This window comes from Nerophis lumbriciformis, linkage group LG24 (genome assembly GCF_033978685.3).
Source record: "Nerophis lumbriciformis linkage group LG24, RoL_Nlum_v2.1, whole genome shotgun sequence".
Taxonomy (NCBI): Eukaryota; Metazoa; Chordata; class Actinopteri; order Syngnathiformes; family Syngnathidae; genus Nerophis; species Nerophis lumbriciformis.
In genome coordinates this window covers 7,247,840-7,260,349 of record NC_084571.2, presented here as the reverse complement: position 1 = coordinate 7,260,349, position 12,510 = coordinate 7,247,840, and the positions used below count along the sequence as shown (strand labels likewise).

General features: G+C 46.0%; 1 protein-coding gene across 8 annotated transcripts in view; it reads left to right on the top strand.

The window, feature by feature from the left end:
* LOC133620178 (RNA binding protein fox-1 homolog 3-like) overlaps positions 1–12,510 on the top strand; it is a 1,135,173-nt gene that overhangs the window by 1,043,976 nt on the left and 78,687 nt on the right. For all 8 annotated transcript variants that reach the window (XM_061981452.1, XM_061981455.2, XM_061981451.2 and 5 more), the window contains one exon: positions 11,912–12,044. In XM_061981452.1, coding sequence (XP_061837436.1) covers positions 11,912–12,044 — 133 coding nt within the window. The remainder of the gene's footprint in view (positions 1–11,911; positions 12,045–12,510) is intronic.

Here is a 12,510-nt window from a genome sequence, read left to right as displayed (position 1 = left end):
AGGGGATATAAGAGCGATTAATCACTGTTTATCAGCGCTCATTTCCGTGCAGGAGATCAGTGAAATTGGGGGCCATAAATCCTGGCTCGCTGACAGCGCACTTCGTCTCCATTCGTCCTGGCGCTACAGGTTTATTGTCCTCAAAAGCCATTCAGGAGAATGACGGATGAGAGCCTCGCGCTCGCTCCCCGCTCTTAACCTCTTGCAGGGCCAGACTGGCCCCGCCCACCTCCGCAGGAAGGAGTTCTGGTAGGGGCGGGGGCTTGTGCAGGACTGCAAGGAGTCGTCTTTATCTTTACGTTGTAAAAAAAAGTGACCACATCTAATTTAAACGTATATAAAAGTCAACATTGGAGTAGTTAAAGCAGGAGTGTCAAAATACGGCGCGCCAACGTTTTCAATTTGGCCCAACAGTGTAATAATCATGAGTGTAAGAATCGTGCCACAGGAGACTGCATTCACTTTAATAGTCTGGCAATTTTGATGCTGCAATTAAGTCAACATCTACTGGCCATCGTCATTGATTCACGTCAATAACCTTTAATCATTCACTGAATGGAAGTACTCCTCTCTGAGCTGCCACCTTACCGTGGTAGAGGAGTTTGCGTGTCCCAATGATCCTAGGAGCTATGTTGTCCGGGGGTTTCTATGCCCCCTGGTAGGGTCTCCCAAGGCAAACTGGTCCTAGGTGAGGGATCAGACAAAGAGCAGCTCGAAGACCTCGATGAAGAACACAAACCAAGGACCCAGATTTCCCTCGCCCGGACGCGGGTCACCGGGGCCCCCCTCTGGAGCCAGGCCCGGAGGTGGGGCACGATGGCGAGCGCCTGGTGGCCGGGCCTGTCCCCATGGGGCCCGGCCGGGCACAGCCCGAAGAGGCAACGTGGGTCCCCCCTCCAATGGGCTCACCACCCATAGCAGGGGCCATAGAGGTCGGGTGCAGTGTGAGCTGGGCGGCAGCCGAGGGCAGGGCACTTGGCGGTCCGATCCTCGGCTACATAAGCTGGCTCTTGGGACGTGGAACGTCACTTCGCTGGGGGGGAAGGAGCCTGAGCTAGTGCGTGAGCTAGATATAGTCGGACTCACTTCAACGAACAGCAAGGGCTCTGGAACCACTTCTCTTGAGAGGGGCTGGACTCTCTTCCACTCTGGCGTTGCCGGCAGTGAGAGGCGACGGGCTGGGGTGGCAATTCTTGTTGCCCCTCGGCTCAAAGCCTGCACGTTGGAGTTCAACCCGGTGGACGAGAGGGTAGCTTCCCTCCGCCTTCGGGTGGGGGGACGGGTCCTGACTGTTGTTTGCGTTTACGCGCCAAACAGCAGCTCAGAGTACCCACCCTTTTTGGATTCACTCGAGGGAGTACTGGAGAGTGCTCCCCCGGGTGATTCCCTCGTTCTACTGGGGGACTTCAACGCTCATGTTGGCAGCGACAGTGAAACCTGGAGAGGTGTGATTGGGAAGAATGGCCGCCCGGATCTGAACCCGAGTGGTGTTATTGGACTTTTGTGCTTGTCACAGATTGTCGATAACAAACACCATGTTCAAACATAAGGGTGTCCATATGTGCACTTGGCACCAGGACACCCTAGGCCGCAGTTCCATGATCGACTTTGTAGTTGTGTCATCGGATTTGCGGCCTCATGTTTTGGACACTCGGGTGAAGAGAGGGGCGGAGATTTCTACCGATCACCACCTGGTGGTGAGTTGGCTGCGATGGTGGGGGAGGATGTCGGACAGACCTGGCAGGCCCAAACGCATTGTGAGGGTTTGCTGGGAACGCCTGGCAGAGTCTCCTGTCAGAGAGAGTTTCAATTCCCACCTCCGGAAGAACTTTGAACATGTCACGAGGGAGGTGCTGGACATTGAGTCCGAGTGGACAATGTTCCGTACCTCTATTGTCGAGGCGGCCGATTGGAGCTGTGGCCGCAAGGTGGTTGGTGCCTGTCGTGGCGGTAATCCTAGAACCCGTTGGTGGACGCCGGCGGTGAGGGATGCCGTCAGGCTGAAGAAGGAGTCCTATCGGGTTCTTTTGGCTCATGGGACTCCTGAGGCAGCAGACAGGTACCGACAGGCCAAGCGGTGTGCGGCTTCAGCGGTCGCGGAGGCAAAAACTCGGACATGGGAGGAGTTCGGGGAGGCCATGGAAAAAGACTTCCGGACGGCTTCGAAGCAATTCTGGACCACCATCCGCCGCCTCAGGAAGGGGAAGCAGTGCAGTGTCAACACCGTGTATGGTGGGGATGGTGCTCTGCTGACCTCGACTGCGGATGTTGTGGAACGGTGGAGGGAATACTTCGAAGACCTCCTCAATCCTACCAGCACGTCTTCCTATAAGGAAGCAGGGCCTGGGGAATCTGTGGTGGGCTCTCCTATTTCTGGGGCTGAAGTTGCCGAGGTAGTTAAAAAGCTCCTCGGTGGCAAGGCCCCGGGGGTGGATGAGATCCGCCCGGAGTTCCTTAAGGCTCTGGATGTTGTGGGGCTGTCTTGGTTGACAAGACTCTGCAACATCGCGTGGACATCGGGGGCGGTACCTCTGGATTGGCAGACCGGGGTGGTGGTTCCTCTCTTTAAGAAGGGGAACCGGAGGGTGTGTTCCAACTATCGTGGGATCACACTCCTCAGCCTTCCCGGTAAGGTCTATTCAGGTGTACTGGAGAGGAGGCTACGCCGGATAGTCGAACCTCGGATTCAGGAGGAACAGTGTGGTTTTCGTCCTGGTCGTGGAACTGTGGACCAGCTCTATACTCTCGGCAGGGTCCTTGAGGGTGCATGGGAGTTTGCCCAACCAGTCTACATGTGCTTTGTGGACTTGGAGAAGGCATTCGACCGTGTACCCCGGGAAGTCCTGTGGGGAGTGCTCAGAGAGTATGGGGTAACGGACTGTCTTATTGTGGCAGTTCGCTCCCTGTATAATCAGTGTCAGAGCTTGGTCCGCATTGCCGGCAGTAAGTCAGACACGTTTCCAGTGAGGGTTGGACTCCGCCAAGGCTGCCCTTTGTCACCGATTCTGTTCATAACCTTTATGGACAGAATTTCTAGGCGCAGTCAGGGCGTTGAGGGGATCTGGTTTGGTGGCTGCAGGATTAGGTCTCTGCTTTTTGCAGATGATGTGGTCCTGATGGCTTCCTCCGGCCAAGATCTTCAGCTCTCACTGGATCGGTTCGCAGCCGAGTGTGAAGCGACTGGGATGGGAATCAGCACCTCCAAGTCCGAGTCCATGGTTCTCTCCCGGAAAAGGGTGGAGTGCCATCTCCGGGTTGGGGAGGAGATCTTGCCCCAAGTGGAGGAGTTCAAGTACCTCGGAGTCTTGTTCACGAGTGGGGGAGGAGTGGATCGTGAGATCGACAGGCGGATCGGTGCGGCGTCTTCAGTAATGCGGACGCTGTTGTGGTGAAGAAGGAGCTGAGCCGGAAGGCAAAGCTCTCGATTTACCGGTCGATCTACGTTCCCATCCTCACCTATGGTCATGAGCTTTGGGTCATGACCGAAAGGACAAGATCACGGGTACAAGTGGCCGAAATGAGTTTCCTCCGCCGAGTGGCGGGGCTCTCCCTTAGAGATAGGGTGAGAAGCTCTGTCATTCGGGGGGAGCTCAAAGTAAAGCCGCTGCTCCTCCACATCGAGAGGAGCCAGATGAGGTGGTTCGGGCATCTGGTCAGGATGCCACCCGAACGCCTCCCTAGGAAGGTGTTTCGGGCACGTCCGACCGGTAGGAGGCCACGGGGAAGACCCAGGACACGCTGGGAAGACTATCTCTCCCGGCTGGCCTGGGAACGCCTCGGGATCCCCCGGGAGGAGCTGGACGAAGTGGCTGGGGAGAGGGAAGTCTGGGCTTCCCTGCTTAAGCTGCTGCCCCCGCGACCCGACCTCGGATAAGCGGAAGAAGATGGATGGATGGATGGATGGATGAATGGAAGTATGCACACTTATATGACCTGAAGCAAACAACCTTCCCTAGTCATGATGCAAAAAAAAATTAAAGATCCACCCAACACAAAATTTCACACATGGTCCCACATAATAACCGACTTACTAAACGTTGTGGACATTATAAGAAAAACGTTGATGCACCAGAAAAAATTAAAAGTGCAACCATTCATTACAAGGCATGATAGGAAAAAATATCGATATTTGGCACATTTTAGCTGCTAGATATTTCTGATTGATTACAAAACGTTAAGGAGGTCGTCACGGAAATAAACAAGGTAGGAGTCGAACTTTCACATACTCTTAATATCCAATTATATTAATTATTAATTCTATACCCATTATATTAATGTAATATGTACAAACACACACACACACATGTATATATATATATATATATATATATATATATATATATATATATATATATATATATATATATATATCAGTGTTTCCCACACACGATCATGAGCTGTTTTGGTCACGTGACCGATACGCGAACTGACGCCTCCTCTGTGCCCTGTGAGCGGCTCTTTTCTACAGCCGGAGAAATAATAACTAAGAAGAGAAAGCGTCTAAAATTGAATACGTTGGAAAAACTGTTTTTTTTTTAATAAAAAATGTGTAAAAATAAATAAATAATAATTTCCAGGTCCACAAGCATCCTCATTCACAACACGTTCTCTTAGATTTCCATGTTATGATACATGTTCACATTATTTGACTGTATCTAAAAAAGACAAAAAATATACTTTTATTTAAATGAAGTTATGAAATAATCCTAAATGAAATACAATGACTTGGTTTATATTATTGTATATACTAGGTCAGTGGTTCTCAACCTTTTTTCAGCAATGTACCCCCTGTGATTTTTTTTTTAATTCAAGTACCCCCTAATCAGAGCAAAGCATTTTTGGTTGAAAAAAAAAAAGATAAAGAAGTAAAATACAGCACTATGTCATCAGTTTCTGATTTATTAAATTGTATAACAGTGCAAAATATTGCTCATTTGTAGTGGTCTTTCTTGAACTATTTGGAAAAAAAAGATATAAAAATAACTAAAAACTTGTTGAAAAATAAACAAGTGATTCAATTATAAATAAAGATTTCTACACCTAGAAGTAATAATCAACTTAAAGTGCCCTCTTTGGGGATTGTATTAGAGATCCATCTGGATTCATGAACTTAATTCTAAACATTTCTTCACAAAAAAAATAAATCTTTAACATCAATATTTATGGAACATGTCCACAAAAAATCTAGCTGTCAACACTGAATATTGCATAGTTACATTTCTTTTCACAGTTCTTTTTGACAGACATTTTAGTGACAAACCTGAGCTTGTGCTTAACTGAGTTTATGAACTTACATTCATATTTTGTTGAAGTATTATTCAATAAATATATAAAGGATTTTTGAATTGTTGTTATTTTTAGAATATTTAAAAAAAATCTCACGTACCCCTTGGCATACCTTCAAGTACCCCCAGGGGTTCGCGTACCCCCATTTGAGAACCACTGTACAAGGTCATAAAATCAGTGTCAGTTGAGTCAGTCCATATGTTGCCTGTAGGGATTTTTAATGTCCAGCAGATGTCATTATTTAGTGACACAGTATCGACACAGTATCAATACAGTTTTGCAATGTGTCAAAACGCTTCATGACGCCTCATCAACCCATCACTAGTAGATAGGTTATAGCTGCATCGCTCGCGGCTCGTCATATATTTAACGTTAATCCGTGATTTCACCGAGCGTTTCACTGACGGTGAGCAGCCTGACGCTGCTTCATTAACACCGCCGCTGTTTGACTCGTGGCCCGGGGCAGACGCACGTAGTAACAGTCACGTGTTACAATACCGACGAGCTAACGTGTCCAGGTTATAACCATGTTGTCAATAAACACACATGGACTGAAGCTAAATTGTCCACTGTCCACTGCAGCATGTGAATGCAATGAAAATAATAAAATCTGAGCCAACCAGCTGTTAAAATGTTGTCCAGGTTAATGTTTTGGCCATTAAAGGCCCTTCATTTCAAGATTTCAACTGTGATTGGGCTTTAAACAGGTGGCTGACCTGTTCAGATGAGTGTAACTGCTACTGGTCAAATAATGTGAAATAGCATTTAATTTTACATGTATGCAATGCCATTTAAATGCAATTATAGATAATAATAATAATAATAATAATAAATACTGTGTAGTATTGTAAATAGTCAACGGGAAGGATTCTATTAAGATATAAGCCATGAGCACTACACAGCCAGAAAAAAACCTAGGCAGGACAAGTACAAATATTGGGGCAAGTAGATTTGAGAAGTCAGGCAAGTAGAAAAAAAGCTTAACGTTGAACCCTGCATGTGTTGAGCTGCTGCCGCTTAAGGTTAGACGGCACTGTACATAGAACGGTTCTGCTCGTTAGTAATAAATTCTAATGTTGGATGTTCACTCCTTCACACAGATGAGTATAGAAAAATATTTTCAACGGCCGAAAAGGGCTCGACTTGGAGAGGAGGTAGGCCTACAGTTCGGACCACAGGTGCGACCTGTTCAGCAGCAGGAGGAGGAGGAGGAGGAGGTTGACTGACTGTGGCAGGACACCTCTGCCTCTGTTTCACTTCATGTTGCTGGTAAATAATATGGTTGTAGTAGTAGGCTGAAGTTAAATTATTTAGTATTCACTAATTAAAGGGGCAGAGCTTTAAGAGACATTTTAGCTTTTATATTTTATAAGATATATTTTTTGTAAGAACCACAATTAATAAATATATTTCAGTGAATCACTAATTGTTCAAATCTGTATATAAATATGTACATAAAATGTTGTAATTATATTCCAACTCCGCGTTCTTCTTGGTCATCGCCGCCCCCCCCCCCCCCCCCCCGTCCGCCCGCCCGCCGACCACACCACCACAAATAGATGCCTGTCCTGTGGGAAACAATGTATATATATATATATACACACATATATATATATATATATATATATATATATACTGTACGTGTGTGTGTGTATGTATGTATATATATATATATATATATATATTCACATACACATATATATATATATTCACATACACATATATATTTATATACATACACATATATACTGTATATATATATTTATATATACATACACATATATCCATCCATCCATTCTCTACCGCTTGTTCCTTTTGGGGTTGCGGGGGGTGCTAGAGCCTATATATATTAGTTATTTTGCATGCAGTCGGCTTTCGGCCCTTAACCAAATTCTTTTAGCCCAATGCGAACCCCCAAGTCAAAAGGTTTGGACACCCCTAAATTTCAGGTTCAAAACTGCTTTTTTGTCAGCAAAGATGACACCTGCTTCAAAGCAGAGGTGTCCAAAGTGTGGCCCGGGGGCCATTTGTAGCCCAGAGATAATCTTAGGACATTCCACGGCACATTCTACAAACATTATTAAAAGTTTTTAAAAAAAAATTTAAAAAGAGCAAACAGCTGAAATGTAAGAAGGAAAAGTTGCAACGTTGACTCTAATAACACAAAAACTGCATGACCTATTTCCGGCTCCAATTGCTTTACATCAAATATTCCACTTGGAAATTTTTTTGACGAGGAAAATATTCCATACGTTGACATAAAAACAGCGTTTTCTTGAACAAATACAACATTTTTAGTTGAATCTGTTGTAAGTGTTCCTTACTGTGCATGCGCTCCTTCTCATGTTAGAGGATCAATAGTAAGGACCTTGGCACCAAGCGCTCAGACTGGACCTGTCCAAGTTCAGTCCATGAGCATGAACTGATGAAAACTACAATCGCTCAGACTAGACCTGTCTGAACTCAGTCCATGAGCATGAACTGATGAAAAAGAGTCGGAGGAGAGGACAAACGTCTTCAAAGACAACTGATCAGTTGAAAGCCATGAGAGGAACAATAACCAATAACAATAACCAAAGGCACATTCATCTTCAAATATGAAAAAAAGCACATTCTATAAATGCGTCCAATATTTTCTCATTTTTAAACATATTTCCCCAAAGATGTTAAAGTAAAAGGCAAACATGTCAAATATATATGGGACAAGGATGGAAAGTGAGGTGTGTTGTGGAGGTGAAGGGTCGTTTGAATGATGCCGTGGAAAGAGAGCGAACACGAAGATTGAGCCCTTTGTAAGACAACGTTTGCATTTTGTGAAACAAAGAAAGAAACTGGGAATGTGTTTTAGCCGCCATTACTTGGGATGTTACAATATTGACGGAGGGCACAGCACGGAGACGGTTCGCAGTGTTGACGTCACGTATCTTGCAGGTCATTATTTGGCGGAAAGCCGTGACTCTCGCCTTATTTTAAAGATAAACTGTCACATGATTGCAAGTCTCGCGCGACACCCGGTCCATGTATCTATTCCTGTCTCCGTGTTACACAAGTAACATAACACATGCGTGACTCTTTTCACCAACAACCCTGGCTGGCTCTTCTGTCATTTTAAAGACAACTGATTTCTAGTTTGGCGCAATAACTGGTTTATGTGTTTACACTTGATTTACCTAAAGATTCACAACTGAACCTTAACGATTGAGGGGGCTGTCACCGGTGTAGCAGAACTGGCCACTTCTTCAACCGGATATCCTGTCGCATCTGTCTTTTTGTTTGATTTATTTATATATATATATATATATATATATATATATATATATATATATATATATATATATATATATATATATATATATATATATATATATATATATATATATATATATGTATGTGTGGGGAAAAAAAATCACAAGACTATTTCATCTCTACAGGCCTGTTTCATGAGGGGGGTACCCTCAATCGTCAGGAGATTTTAATGGGAGCATTCGCATACCATGGTTTATATAGGGCACAGAGTGGGTGGGTACAGGCTGGCCTAGGGGCGTGGTGATTGGTTCATGTGTTACCTAGGAGGTGTTTCCGTCTATGGCGGCATGTTGTTACAATTTCGCTGCGCTTGTTGAGGGATGACAAGCGCTACCGTCCAGACCTGTCATCCCTCAACAAGCGCAGCGAAATTGTAACAACATGCCGCCATAGACGGAAACACCTCCTAGGTAACACATGAACCAATCACCACGCCCCTAGGCCAGCCTGTACCCACCCACTCTGTGCCCTATATAAACCATGGTATGCGAATGCTCCCATTAAAATCTCCTGACGATTGAGGGTACCCCCCTCATGAAACAGGCCTGTAGAGATGAAATAGTCTTGTGATTTTTTTTCCCCACACATACATATATTGCGCTCTACTACGGTATCGAGCACTATTTTTTGGATAACCTTATTAAGACATATATATATATATATATATATATATATATATATATATATATATATATATATATATATATATATATATATATATATATATATATATATACACAGTAGTACAGGCCAAAAGTTTTGACACATTCAATGCGTTTTCTTTATTTTCACGACTATTCACATTGTAGATTGGCACTGAAGGTGAAATAACTGAAAACATGTTTTGTATTCTAGTTTCTTCAAAATAGCCATCCTCCAATTACTGTTTTGCACACTCTTGACATTCTCTGGAGGAGCTTCAAGCACACCTGTGAAGTGAAAACCATTTCAGATGACTACCTCTTGAAGCTCATCGAGAGAATGGCAAGAGTGTGCAAAGCAGTAATCAGAGCAAAGGGTGGCTATTTTGAAGAAACTAGAATATAAAACAGTTTTTCAGTTATTTCACCTTTTTTATGTTAAGTACATAACTCCACATGTGTTCATTCATATTTTTGATGCCTTCAGTGACAATCTACAATGTAAATAGTCATGAAAATAAAGAAAACGCATTGAATGAGAAGGTGTGTCCTGTATGCATATTTATATATATTTATTATTATTTATTTTGACTTTTTTTTATGACTAAGACACTTACGGGTCTCCAGGACCAAATATGAGGGGAACCTTTAAGGAAAAAAAAATCTCTATATTGTATTGATTTTGAAAATGCAAAATGTTAAAATGGCCCCCGCATGTTTTATTTTTTCAGTGTGCGACCCTCGGTGGAAAACGTTTGGACACCCCTGTTTTATAGTCTCGTTCTTAGCACCTTATGTATTAAACATTTGCAAATATGCATGTTATTACATGGTTATTGATAAAGAAGTTAGAGACAAAAAGAAGAGGTTATTGTCGCACTGTCCATGGTGCCGCTGGTGTTTCAGGACCACGGACAGCTGCGGCGTAGAAGCCAGTCGCTCCCCTCAGGCAAGCAAACAACTTTTCGGAGTTCACATTCAGTGGCACCGAGGTGAAGCCTCGTGGCGAAGCGGTGGAAGGCTGCGTAAATGACGGAGAAGAAAGGCTAATTGGCGCCTTCATACGAGTGGACAGATCCTCTGGTTGTTGGCGCGTACGTTCGGGGGCTAATTAGTCAGCAGACTCCTGATTAGATGAAGCTGTTTTGGCTCCCCAGCGCGTGGATTAAGTGCTCATTGCTGCAAGTCTCAGTGAGATCAACCTTGTGGAAAATCTGATCTTTCTTTACGGCGGCCGGTTATGACCCCATCACGGGCGCCGCCGTGTCCCCTGACGGGCTTCTCTCGGCTTGACGCGCGTGACATATGAGGTGCGGCGCCGACCCGCCGCGCGACTCATATTTTCTCGCGGTGTTTGACTTTGGCGTGCGGACAGTGTTTGCGCGCGACGCTCGCGTCCCGAGGTGTGACAGCGCCGTGATTTATGGCGTATTATCGAGGCAGCGTAGCCTATCGCTAACTCATTAGGACTTTTGCTTGGCACGGCAACGTCAACAAAGAGAAGAGCCGGATGTTTCGTCCACGCTCCGAATGTTAACCTGACTAACTTGTCGCCAAGGTCAACATAAATCACGGCGCACGTGGGCGTCACCTGGCGTGTGGGTATGTGTGCGGACACTAACGGAGCATGATGCTAATGGCGGCCGACATTAAACCTCACTCTCTGTGTTTTTAAAAGCGCCTCTAATCTGTCTCCCTGTCAGCTTTATTGGAGCGGCGAGGGTCCATTAGGGTGCGCAGTGGTCGCGTGCGCCTGGCGGGGGGTTAACGCCGCGTACACCCGCCTGGCAGAAGCCCGACAGGCCGCCGCGTCCCCGCGACACACGCCATGGATCTTCATTGCGCTCGAGTTTATCTAGGATCGCGAGGGACTGTCTCCCGTCTTTGCCGCAGCGGTGGGAAACACATCGGATACACGTTATTAACCGCCGAGATGTCGCTCGCCGTGACCGGAGTAGGCCGTGGTGAATTCGCTCAAAAGCGGCGTGACACCAGGAGGACAGGTAATGGCGAGCAGTGTTGTGATGAATGTCAGGGAGGGGGCGGGGCCAATGTGAAGGAATTTCAAAGAAGTCGAGCGAAGCAAGTGGCGCCATGTTTGATGGTTGAATGTTAAAAGGACAGCCCCCCCGTCCTTCACCTCGCGCGTCGCCTCCCGAGCGGCCGGCCGCCATCAGCGCGGGCCGTGATTGGCCGAAGCCGCTCCCAGATGGGCTGGAGATGGGGGTCACGGCGAGGCCGGGGCCTCGGCTGTCGGGCCCATCTGCTTCATTTCCCCGCAGGGAGCTTGTGAACACGTCGTCACCTTCACCCCACAAACCTCTCCGCCGCACGGCTGCTCCTTGCCGCCGCGGGCCCCCCCGCCGCGCGTGAGCGACGACAGCGCCGCGGCGCGAGACGAGCGATATTGCATCCATTTACCTGCGCGCGCGTCAAGGCCGCCCCTCCCCCGCGCGTACAGCAAATGTGGATCCTTGCTGAGTCGGCCACAATGCGGTGAGCCGGGAAAGAGGAGCGTGCTTGATGAGGCGCACCTTGAAAAGATTAAATCTATTGTTTCCTTGTCGTACCCATAATGCATTGTGTCTGCCTCTAATGTCTTCTGTCAGCAGGTAAGCAATGCCAAGTGGAGGATGCTTCCTCAAAAAGCTCTCCTCTTCTCTTCTGTCTCTCTGCAGTAACGGGCTTTCCGTACCCCGCCACGGGCGCTGCCGTGGCCTACAGGGGCGCCCACTTGCGAGGTCGGGGTCGGGCCGTGTACAACACGTTCCGCACGGCCCCGCCGCCGCCGCCCATCCCCGCCTACGGAGCGTGAGTGTCTCATCTCGCCAGATAAATGTCAGCAGACACTTCAGCTGTTAAACTGAGATCTCCGTGTGGTCATGTGACACGTGGATAACGAGGCCACGCCCTCGCGCTGCCAACACTCTGCTTGTGTTTTGTTTGGAACACTGCAGGTCGATGTTTTTATGACGACGTAACGACCGGGCGACCATGTCCATTGTAAAAACTAATTGGCAAAAATCTAAAATTGTAGACGAGTCATTTAATAGAATTTTAATTGATAGAATGTCAGGAATGTTCACGTTTACACTTGTATTGTTTTAGGTAAATAATTGCCGTCAAATAACCTGAATAATGAATACTATTTGTACTGAACGTCACCATTAATTATTTAAATAAAATAAATAAATTAAAAATAATACATTTAATAATACAAATAAATAAATAAAATATATATAGATTTTTTTGTAATAATTATGTTATGTATTTCATT